The 12,938-nt window shown below is 35.7% G+C and overlaps 1 protein-coding gene across 6 annotated transcripts in view; it reads right to left on the bottom strand.

Annotated features, from left to right (window-relative positions):
- NEDD4 (NEDD4 E3 ubiquitin protein ligase) overlaps window positions 1-12,938 on the bottom strand; it is a 141,334-nt gene that overhangs the window by 60,592 nt on the left and 67,804 nt on the right. For 4 of the 6 annotated variants that reach the window (XM_028100473.2, XM_028100471.2, XM_028100472.2 and 1 more), the window contains exon 1: window positions 7,536-9,095. The exons of the other annotated variants lie outside the window; for them this stretch is intronic. In XM_028100473.2, the coding sequence (XP_027956274.2) occupies window positions 7,536-9,095 (1,560 nt within the window). Of the gene's footprint in view, window positions 1-7,535; window positions 9,096-12,938 lie in introns of those variants that run through there. 6 annotated transcript variants of the gene reach the window in all.

The raw sequence follows: 12,938 nt of genomic DNA on the forward strand, positions 1-12,938 counted from the left end.
GAGTCTCCATCTAGACACATAGTTCTATGGTACCAGTTAGTGGAATATGTAGGCTATGAATCAGACTCCACTGTGGAAACTAATCCTTGAGTCACGATCATAATATTCCATTGGCATCCACCCCAGGGACAAGGTATTCATTTAAGAGTGCCACTCTTTCATGCAAAGGATGAAGCATCAAGTAGCTCCCACTCATCATTACAGTCATCCCTTATATTTAAGGGATTTAGGGATTTCCTAGTTTGGTTATCTGTTTGAGCAAGGCTGGCTGGTTGCCCTCATCTATCAGGATTCTCCAGTCATCTCTACCATTCCAAAGGGCTCCTTGGTTTTGGTCATTAATTTAATAAATATTTATTGAGTGTCTGTTTTGAACAAGGCACTGTTCTAGGTACTGGAAATGTAGCAGTAAGACAAAAAGTCCCTGATTTAGGGAGTTATATTCTAGTAAAGTAGAACCCAGAAAAGTTTACCTATTTGCTTACTCTTTTCTCTAAAATTCTCTGATCAATTCTAGAAAATTTACATTTGCTTGTCTGCTTGCTTGCCTATCTATTTCTATCTCCCTATCTTTTTCTTGCTATGCTTCCTTTTCCCCATTTCTTGCCTGAAATATTTAATACCTTGTTAGGCTCCCTGAAATTAGGCTAAGCCACAAGCAGCTACAAAGTCTACAAAAACCCAGCTACCAATAAGATTGCTTAAAGTGCTCCAACGGAAGGACAGGTCCTAAGATTTTCACGTCCTGATTTATATTTGAGAAGTAATATATACTTGAAGCATTACAAAGTTGTATGTAACGGATCTCTAAATTTTCTCCTTATAGAACTATCAAAAGGATAGTAGGCACTGATTATATATGGTTTTTCAATTCATTACATAAGCCAGTGTAAGATTTAAAAGTTCTTCGTAGTACCCTAATTGATGCTGCTACAGGAAAGCATATTGAAAAGATTCAAAATGTTCACAAAGGGGAAGATAGAAGATACTGCTTGAAAAAGCCCAAATACTTAAGAAACATATAACATTTCAATTGTGTATTTTTCAAATCTCATGCTGAGAGGGGAAAAAACTAATGTAGGCAACAATTTTAAAAACAACATAGACCAGAATTACAGCCATTATAAATTTAAGAGATTCCCTTAGGTAGAACCACAAATGTTACAGATTGATATTTATTAAATTCTTAAATGAAACTAAAATGTAATCCTGGAAAATTTAATAGTCAGAATTCTACAAGAGTCATATTAAAGTTCTTTTATGACGCAGGCAGGCAACTTTGCTCTTGAATGTTTCTTGGTCCAAACAACCTCTTCTATATTACATGGTCTCAATCAATAATGAGTCTAATCATGGTCTCAATCGGTAATGAGTCTAATGCCTAAGTAGATTTAAAATTCTTTGCAAATTATTTTGACTCTGGCCACAGTATACCTATATAGCTCTGCTGTATGTAAAAGTGGGAGAAGGACTCATCAGATACTTCAACCATAAACTGTATTACTGTTCTCATACAAGAATGGTCTTCTCAAAATGTGTTTGAGAAATTAGCAGCATTGACACGACCTAGGAGCTTGTTAAAAATATGGAACTCTCAGGCATCCCAGACCTACAGAACTAGAAACTGCATTTTAATAAAATCTCCAGGAGATATGCACGGACATGAAAATTGGAGAATTACTGGTCCAAATGACAACTTAAGGCATTTTCCAATTGTAATCTTCAAAGCATTAGAGGGCAGCTTGCCAACAAAAATTCGAGAGAAAAAGGGAAAAAAAGGAAGTAGTCCTGGATAATACTATTTTAGCTATATCATAAAATGTTATACACTCAACTTTTGTAAGGGGGACAAAAGATAAAAAAAATCTGTTAAGAATGTTTCTGTATTTAACAAACAACTGAATTTAAAGACATTGTCTGTTGTACCTCCATTATCCTTGATGGAAATTTCTTTTTCTTGGTAATATTTTTGTCTATTTAGGCAAATCACACAATGTTTCACAGTTTGATGGTTTTGTAATACATCTGAATTAAGAGAAAGCCTGATGTTCCCCCCACTTCCTAGAGCCTAACTAGAAACATTGTGGATTCACTTGGTCAAGATGTTCTTTGTGTTACTAGCCCATGAACTGAACTACAAGGTCCATAAAACAAGCTACCTGCTTGCCCTTTCAAGTTCTCAGATCTGCTCTAGTTCTATCTAAGAAGTTTTGTTAAATCTCAGGGTAGGTAAAATTGCTTTTCAACAACTGCTCCCATGTCGGGACAGACTCGCTCACCTCTTGTTTTGAAATTGTTTCTTGCATTGCTAAGTGTCTGTCTTCATCTGACTATAGTCTTCCAGTCTCACACATAGCAAACAAAGAATACAGAACCACACACTTGAGCAATACTTCAGGTATTTCCTGGACATGCTGACAAGATCATTGGTTCCCTTTCTTGGCACTCATTCACGCCTGCTAAACACCCTGCTGACCTCAACACACAGGCTAGCCACACACAGGGACCCTGCCCAGCCCCTTCTGCCCAAACAGCCTCCCGGTCCTGACTTCTCCTGCTCTATCTTGTTCACTGTCACCCAAAGGCAAAGGGACAGTGGGTCTAGAAGGGGGAGTCCTCACAACGGCTAGTACCCGGTGGGCTCCATATCCTGGAAAAAGCCCATGACAGAAAGACAGAGATTCCTACTCTCCAAGTAGTTTGTAGCAACAGCCCTTAAACCCTGACTTGCTTCCTACGGGGAAGCTCTGTTTTTGTTTCATCTCCTTTTTGGTGGTAGAGAGGGGGATGAAAAAGTTAAGAATAATACCGTTCAAAATGAGCTGTGACTATTCATAGACAGCATCAAGTTTGCACTCCTGTGTGTTGTTTCTTTCATTTCAGCTTACTGAATCTCCATTTTTGGTTTCACTGCTCATACTCACTTATTCTTTAGTTCAAATGTAAAAGAACAGAGAGCTAGAAGCCTCTTCTTCCCCCGAGACTAGGCTGCAATATCTTCATGGACAGAGAATTAGTGCATTTATACCCACCCAACACCATGCCTTCTATATACCAGCCATTAAGTATATATTGTGCCCACACTAACTCATGCCTGTTCTGTGATACTGATATTTCTCTTCCTTACCTGTTTCATTCTTTCTTCAGCCTGGCTTTTGTGCTATCCCCCTGACCCCACTCTTGCTAAAGTCACCACGGACCTCCTAACCGCCACAGACGCGTAGGTTCTGTGGTGCTGCATGCTGCCCTCCTTGAATTTTCCCTTCCCTTGACTTCTGGGCTTCCCTGCTCTCCTGGCCACTCTGCCCCTCCAGTGGCTCTTAGTCTCCTGATTATCTCTTCTTCCGTTGTCTCCCCAAAGTTGGTGGTCCCCAGAATTCTGATTTACTACCCCTTCCCATCTCACTTTTATGCTTTTTTGGTTCATCCTTAGCTAAGGCCTTGACTATACTTGTAACTCCCAAGCTACATTTGAGCCCTCACTTCTCTCCTGAGCCCTGATCCTGTATCTCCACCAGCCCCACTTGAAACCAGCAATACAGGGGCACCCTCTCAATACATGAACGTAATAATGCATGATTTCTTTGTCACCCTCCCAATTTGCCCTTCTCCTATATCCTATCTCTCTAGCTTAGTTCATGACATCACCTTTCACACGTCTAGCCTTGCACGTGCTGCTGTGTCTACCTAGGGCAATGATTCTCAACAGGAGTCAATTTTGCCTATAGGGGACCTTTGGCAATATCTGGAAACATTTTTTGATTGTTACAACTAGAAGAGAGGGGTACTACAGGCATCTAGTGGGTGGTGGCCAAAGATGCTGCTGAACATCCTAAGGCACAGGACAGCAACCCCACAAGAAAAAGTATCCAGCCCAAATGTCAATCAATAGGGCTGAGATTGAAAATCCTTGCTCTAGAATATCTTCTTTGCTTTCTCTGCCTGGTGAACTCCAACTCACCTACCAAGACTCAGCTCAAATGTCACCACCTCTGTGAAGTCTTCCTCTATCAACCAGATGAGTATTCTTGTATCTTTCTCACCTTCTCATACACACCTCTATTTTAGCACATTAGACATTAGGCTGAATTTCTGTTTGTTTACCAGCGTATCTCTATTACTAGCATGGGAGTTCCCCCAAGGGGACCATATCTGATTATCTTTTATTCCCAGGGCTTGGGTCAGTGCCTGGCAAATAATAGGCACTCAAATATGTGCCATATGAATGAATTAAAGAAATAATATCTACAGAGAAATCCGAAGTGTTTCTGAAGCAAACAACTCATGTCCCTGAACCACTCGGAAGTTAATATTCTAGTTCCTCAGTTCTAAGTTCTAAGAGATATGCATTCACAAGAGTACATCTCTTAACAAATTTCTAAAATGGGTCATTCACATTGTTACATCACAGTTTTAGAGTCAATATTTATAAACTATATTGGTTTTTATAGGAAAGGTTAAGTGTTCAAAATAAATTTAACCAAATGTCTCTAAATATTCTGGTGAAGAGGAGCTGAGAAAATAATGCAACACTAAAACAAATACATATTTAAAACATTTATTTTAGGAAGAATAACTAAGTAAATTATTGAAATGTATCATCTTGAGATTAGTGTTAAAGGCTTTGAAATAATTGAGACAGTGTTTTTTAAAGTTCTACTACACTAGTCTTAAACAATTTACCTACCCAGGATTAAGCAACAGGAAATGAAGAAAAAATTTATAACATAAAGACAAAATGTAAAGCCAAACTTTTGGATAAAAATGTGCATCTATGTGAAGAATGGAGGACCTGTACAAACTTGGGCACAATGCTGAGGTATTTTAAATAATAGGGTAACAAAATCTCGGAGCATCCTAACAGTATAACATAGGAGATTTAGAGAATAGACAGGAAAAAATAAAATAACAACTGAGTAAACTGTTCCATAGAGTTTAGAAAACTGGAGTCATTTTTATAACTAGATAAAAACTACTTCTTGACTGAACTGACAAAATATTACAATGTTAAAACATCAAATATCTACTTTCAGATCAAAAGTCATTACACAGCCTTTACAAAAGTAATATGGTATTTCAACAAGTATATATAAGAAACATATGCCAGTTATTGTTACGTTCTTTGATAGCAAATAAATAAAACAAACATTATCACACAGACTACAAAGTCCCACTTTCATTCTAAGTTGTAAACACAGAACAGAGCCCTGTTGCAGATAGGTAAAAGTTCTCACCAGATTTTAAAATATCAGCCATTTATGAGCTGTTATTATAGAGAGCTAGAAACTGGATACTATGCTGCTAGATACTGGTAGCTAAACACATAAGAAAAGAATTCGTAGACTCTCAGTGCTTTAGAAACCAGGGTCCCTGACCAAAGCAGTGATTTAATTTCACGGCTGCTCAGTACAGATAGCTGACATTACTAAATGCTACTCTAATATCAACTTGTTAAATGTGAATCCAGACTCAGCATATCAGAATACTAACCCAGACTAACTGGAGTCATGGGAAATATTTTGGGAGCTGTTTATTTATAAATGAGTTACAATATACCACTATAATTAGATTAATATATAATTATTGATAAACACAGGATTATTTCTAAAACCCCAGTATTGTTGCCACTGCTAAGTTTAGAAAAAACATTAGCATTTTCTTTTTAAAATAAGCCCTTACCAATCAATTAGATCAATTTAGATCTAGTATATGTTGAATTTAATGGTCACTGTATTGCTTACCAATACTTTTATATAGAGTTGTTTAATAAACATTAAATGGAGGCACAAATTAAAGCTCTCCAGCAAACTACACTGAACTATTTATAATCCAATAATCTACCAAAAATTAGAATCTACACAAAGCTAAACATTTGGCTGTCACAAAAAAATAGTTAAGTTAGCTTACCTAAGTTAAATAAAACCAATAAAAGTGTATATTTTTAGCTATGCAGAAGGCATTTAGTCACATTTTATTAAAAAACATTAAAAATACCTTTTTCAAAAGTATCATTAACAACAAACTATAATATTACCACAAAATCAACTATTTTAAGGCCAGGTCTACAGATATATTTATCTATAAATATTTCTAGGTTAATTATTCTCTTCAGATTTATTTCACTAAATGTAAGATAAGTTTACAAGGTACATGTAATTCAATTAGCAAATTATTAATATGTTTCTTTATAGAGTCACTGCATTGCTTTCTTTCAGGGGGCAAAACAGTTTCATGGATTATAATCTCCTAAAAGCTGTTTTTTTTAAAGTTTTATAAATGAAATAATCCTAAAACATAGATCAAAATTTGAAATCTGATCTTTATTCATCTTTAGTAAAGTAGTTGCTTATATTAACATATGGGCATTGGGTAACAATAATTATATTTATGAGATTTGAAAAGAGATAAAACTATCAATTACTTAATATTTTATTTACCTAAAGCTACTTGTCCATTTAAAAAATTTTTTTAATATAGATATTGAGGGTTAAATAAACACAGATAAACAGATAAGAGTTTTTCTCCCCTAAACTATCATGTACTGTCATCTAGAATTGATTTAGCCAGAAAAAATTTTTTAATTTCCTGGAATCTGGCAAGACCTTCCAAATACAGAAATATTAAAAACCTACTTAAGTTCAAATACTTTGGAAAATCTATGTAAGTTCAAATACTTTGGAAAGGCTCAATTACATAAAAAACTGTTTTGGTTAAGATTCATTAGAGTTAAATGACTAATAAACAAAATTATCAAAATAACAAATTAATAAGGTAAATAGAAGAGTATGGGAAATGCCTAGCAACTGAAGCCAAATTCAAAAAACATAAAATTTGGAACTCAATATTGTTGAAAGACCAAGTTACATTTTAGAAGGCAGTCTTAACTGGTAGCTAAAGCTAGAGGAAAATCGGGTGGAAACAAAATTCCTGTGGTTAAGGGTATATACAAATGCAAATGCCATTTATTTTTCCTCTGCTTTAAACATGCAGCATAATCGTTTTTTATCAATGTTCCACTAAATACACATCTTTTAGAGGAACATTTTCTCTGCATTCATTTGTGACAAGATTTTCACATTTTTATGTAGGTTTTTTTATTGTTTAATATTTTAAATAAGTATTCTATATTTTACCTTATTTCACAATGATTAAGGAGGGGAGAATACTAAATCAACATTTTTGAAAGAGGAATAAAATATGGAGTTAGACATTAAAATGCTATGTTACCTGAAGAAAAAAATACCAAAGTAAAAATGTTATGAAATAAATTATTATTTAAAACTTGTTTTTATGCTACAGAAATGTCTCATGCCTTAAATCACTTTGGAAAGTTTTTTTTTCCTTTTAATGCATATTTCCAACACTGGTAAAATAACAAATAGAGTGAAAAACTATTGGGGGGTTCTTCAGATTTGCAAATACAAAGATTATGACTATAAAACACTTGCTAGCTAAGTTATAATAAATTTTAACCAAATATTTCATAAAGCTTTTCTAGTATAAATTAACATTTACTAAGACCAAAGGAAACTTACCTTACAAGAATGCTTTAAAGAATTAGATAGTTCATTTGTAAAATCTCTGTTACTGTCTCTTGATAAGTTATCAACTTTATCTTCATTTCCAGATGCAAACTTTATGAGTAATTGTGATGGTCCCCCCTTAGAACAATTGTGCTTAAGGCTGGATAAACAGGAAACATTTGGATAAGTTCCTCCCAATGAAATACTTCTTTGTAAAATAGCATAGTTTTTGTTTATCTGTAAATTTGGTCTTTCCAACTGTCCATTGATATTTATTTGGTAATCTATGTTCTGAGAGGATGGTAAACGTGCAGATGTCCTCTGCCTAAGCTTAATGCACTCTGAATCAGAATCAAGCTTCATTTCTGATATCTCTGGTTTACAATCACCATTTGCTGTTTCACAATCTAATGTAGTTGCTATTTGTTGGCTGAAATGCACTGAGACACAAGAATATCCTTCGGATGACTTTTCACAGACAGTCTGATTCGGACTATTATTTGCAATAGCAATTTTCTTTTGTAATGAGCCCTTCCTGTGAAGTGGCCTTATGTCTCTTACTTCTCCGGGAGTACACGTTGTTTTAGATAACCGAAGTCCATTGACAGCTGTGGAAAGAAATGCCTTAGCACTCGTCCCATCTTCACTGTGGGCAATTTCACTAGGAGAAATAATAAACTGGTGTGAGGTTTGATAGGATCCTTTGCTTGGAAGAATATCCGTACTTGTTGGAGAAGTTGGTGGGGTATTTGAAGGACTCCTAGGAAAAATGACTAAAGATGAACAACGTTTCAGTGGAATTTTTGAGTTCCTGCTCACTGGCAATTTCATAATTTCTAGTCCACGCTCCAAGTCCTCCTGGACAAAAGGAACAGTACTTGGACTTCTTGAAAAAATTTCACATGGAATAGTATTCCTGTTTGGCACACTTCTATTGGAGGTGCCGTCAGAAGGTAGATTTCCACCCAAAAAAGTATCGTCAGTTGGTGGAAGAGTATAACCACTGCTGTCACTGATGATACTGTTTGTGTAGGAACCACCACTTGTGATACTTGCACATGATCCATAATCACTACCGTTGCTGCTGTAAGACCCATGCTCACTGGTGGAAAAGTTACTAAGGCTACCGCTGCGAAGGGCAGAACCGCTTACAAGGTTACCATCACTCACAGCATTCAGTTCATTATCAGCCACAGCATTGTTGTAAATGCCGTCCTTGAAGACACATGTCAACGAAGCATCATCCCCGTCAGCTAAGACATTGTTAGGCTGAAGATATCCACCGTACCTTGTCGGCTGTAGCGAAATCTGCAGACAGCTGCTCTTTTTATTAACATTTTCAGGTGAAGGAACAGATGATCTTTCCTGAGACTTCAGGTTTTCCTGTATTAACGGAGCTAGTGCAGTCTGTCTAGGAGTCAGCTTCATTTGAACAACATTAGACGCTGAAATCCGGGTTGGTCTTTTGAAGCACATGTGAACATTGCTATCCAAATCATCTCCGGAGCTTTCTGACAAAGGATAAGTATTGCTTCTTCGGGCTGCAAAGTGCAATCGTAAGCTTTGTGCCATTTGTTCTCATTTCCAAACATGTTAAGGGTTGAAAGTCATGACAAAGATCTCTGTCGGTAGACAGGCTAGCAGCAGCTGCCCAGCATCGAAGGAAAAAATCATTTGTGGTGCCTAAAAGAGCTCTTAAGTAGCAGTCTTTATCCTAAGTAAAACCTTAGATACCAGCTATCATAGAAAGAAAAAGACGACATTCCAGAGACTGACGTTTCCAAATATTTTGAATCGCTTGTAGTCAAAGTGCCTTCGCTTACAAAGCACTTGATTTCCAGCGACCTTGAAGCTGAGCTCGGCTGCAGCACTCTGCCTCAAACACTGCCAACCTTGTTTCAATTATACCTTCTCCAATTTGCATGAATGAGTAACACAAGAACAACAATCTTCTAGCATTTCAAGTTGAAACAGTATTTTTTCACTCCTGCTCTACTAAATGAACATTTAACCATGTGAATCACGGAGCCTATACTTTCTCCAGCAGTTCGACCACTAATATTTTTACCCATAGGGATAGAATTACAGGAAGTTGGTAGGAATGAAACCCCATGTAATTGAGTATCAAATCAAGGATTGAATTTCCAAATAGTAGCCAAACTAGGAATCTCGTCAAGTCAGTTAATGTAAAAAGGCATATATTCTGTTAATTTTTTTTGGATGAGTAAATTCAAACAGTCGTATAAATCTGGAAGTACCAAAACTTTGGGGTGAGTTAAAACTCAAGCATTAAATCAAATAGATAAATATTCTAGCTTCCAAAACACTACTTACGAAAAGTGAAAGCTTAAGGAGAGAAATACAAAATTAGCCTAGTAATACTATTGAAAAATTGAGCACAAGTCTGAGAAAGAAAAGTTTAAGAGAAGCTGTCACCAAGCATTTTCTCCTGTAATTTTAAGGCCTTTCTCAGCCAAGTAGTACAGTCTTTAACTGATGCCATTTATATTTTGACTATTAAAACTCTGCCAAGAAATAGCCTAAGCAAACATTCCATTAAAAATATATGCAGATTAGATAGAAAAACTATACCCCAATATAGTTTGAGCACACCAGATATTTTATTCCATTGTCTCTGCAATTCATTCATTTAAGAGAGTGTTGTGGTAAGTAAAGAAGTCTAAAAAGGATTTAACACATCAAATAAACATATCTCAATGCCAAGTCTGTTCTGAAAACTCTAAGAGCTCTTTGCTGGCCCCTACTGGTGTGTTGAAACAATCCATTTAGCTGTTTGCTATCTATAAAGAAATATAAACCATGCTGCATATTTCTTTGTATAAACAAAGTACATACTTGTTTACATTTTTGAGTACTAGCCTTGCCCTAGAGGTGGAATTACTTACTACTGCTGATAAAGCTCCCACAGTAGAGAACAGTAGACCGTTTGTCCTCCTAGAGGTTGTGATTTTGTATGTATATTTTTTTCTGCTTTGTATTTATTTAACCTTTACTTTATTTTCAGTTTACTAGGTAATAAAAGTTTAATATTTTAATTTCTCCCCTAAATGTCACAGACCAAGGTTGGTATTCTATTTGAAAGAAACAGATTTATTTTTAAATAATACTCTAGGGTATATTTAAACCCCTTACCTGAATTTTATAGCTGGAACTCCAGTAATAAATATATACTGGCTCATTCATAGGAAAGTAAAAAGTAAAATAGTTCAGTTGTTTACACCACATGGTACTACACCCAAGTTGTATTTTCCTAAGTAAGATTTTTTTTTCTAAGTAAAAGTAAATATGTAAAACATATACTTGTACTTTGTTTAAAAAAGAAAACGCCTTAAGACAGATCTGTTCTCAATCATAATGTTCTAAACAGTATTTTTAATCAATTAGGAGATGATGAAATAGAAATATGGAATTTATGAAATTACATTTCGGACTAGGAAGATATAGTACTATGCTTTAGAATGTGTACAATTATAAATTTAGCAATAAAATTATTATGTTATTTTGGTTTTATATAACCTACCTCCTTTATGATTTTACAGACTTCAGTAAATATTCCCTTGTAATCCTCTCTCTTTATAGAAGAAAGAGTCCCAATCTTTTCACTTTACCTTCAAATGACTTCAGCTTTTCTTCCTGAATTAAGTTAGGGGTCTCATAACTCAAAGAATGGAACACTTCTAAGAGGCTAACTAATGAGACTAACTGCTCATGCCTGTGGCCTAAAACTTCTAGTTAACAGGCAAAACTCTGGTTGTTGATATAAAATAATGAGCCTCAGATATTTGGCTAGATAAATGTTTTCACTTTGGTAAGTTTCACTAGAAACATCAGTCTCATGTGTCCAAACTAGATTTCAAGCTTCCAGAATGCCAGGACCATAACTACACTTTTGTGATCTTCCTGGGCTCATGCTGGGCACAAAGTAAGCACGAAGTAACACCAGAGAGGAGGCTAAATGGGTAGATGGTCACCACACTTATTCTGACTGCCTAATGCTTTCTTTCAGGATTTGATCCAGCTATTACTTCTGAAGAAATATCAAAAAGCACCTTACGACCCAGCAATTGCAGTCCTGAGTATTTACCCCAAAGATACAAATGTAGTGATCTGAAGGGGCACATGCACCCCAATGTTTATAGCAGCAATGTCCACAATAGCTAAACTATGGAAAGAGCCTAGATGTCCATCAACAGATGAATGGATAAAGAAGATATGGTATATACATACAATGGAATATTAGGCAGCCATCAAAAAAATGAAATCTTGTCATTTGCAATGACATGGATGGAACTAGAGGGTATTATGATAAGTGAAATAAGTCAATCAGAGAAAGACAGGTATCATATGATCTCACTGATATGAGGAATTTGAGAAACAAGACAGAGGATGATAAGAGAAGGGAGGGAAAAATGAAAAAAGATGAAACCAGAGAGGGAGAAAAACCGTAAGAGACTCTTAATCTCAGGAAACAAACTGAGGGTTGCTGGAGTGGTGGGGGGTGGGAGGGATGGGGTGGCTGAGTGATGGACACTGGGGAGGGTATGTGCTATGGTGAGCACTGTGAATTGTGTAAGACTGATGAATCACAGACCTGTGTCCCTGAAACAAATAATTCATTATATTTTAATAAAAAATTAAAAAAGAATAATCATATTTTAAATTAAAAAAAGAGCACTGCAGCTGGACAAGAAGGAGTGATGATTAAAAATTTTCAAGGAGGGCTTCAGCTGGGAAGTGCTTATGATTCTCTCACCTTCCCATTACTGTCATCACCACCACGATCACCATCATCAAACTGCTGGTTTACAACCCTTAGGTCTTAAAACAAGAGGGATATAACCCTCTCTTTTTTCAAAACAAGTAACACTTATATTGCAAATATCTTCCAGAGGACTAGAAATCGTTTCTGCTTAAAATTTTATCTGTGCCCTTCGCCATACATTTCCAAAGAGAATTTGCTAGGAAAAGGATATGTTCTTAATTTAGTTGTGAATGCTATAGGGGAATAAGCATAAATAACATTTACAGTGGCACAGGACATTTACTGCTATATAGTCAAGCCTGTTACTCTACCAATGGCTAGAGTTTCTATAACATCTCAGGTGATATGTACACTTCAGTTACCTGCTAGGACTAACAACAAATCAGAGGATTAGAATGACACACACTACCCTGTTCTAATTACTTCTTGCTTCTTGAGAAAAGCTGTATTTCTAATCCCAGTTGATACCCTAAATGGCACATGTTAACATGTCACAGAGGAATGTATTCAGTGATGATATTTTAATAAATTCAAAAATATGCAAAAGGAAACTATACTCAGGGATACATATATACATGATAAACAAGTTTTTTTTAAAAGCAAAGAAATGATAAGCACAATATTCAGGACAG

Source organism: Eumetopias jubatus, unplaced genomic scaffold (assembly GCF_037043125.1).
Source record: "Eumetopias jubatus isolate StellerSeaLion01/CBP00866 unplaced genomic scaffold, mEumJub1_p1.0 scaffold_7, whole genome shotgun sequence".
In the NCBI taxonomy this organism is placed as follows: domain Eukaryota; kingdom Metazoa; phylum Chordata; class Mammalia; order Carnivora; family Otariidae; genus Eumetopias; species Eumetopias jubatus.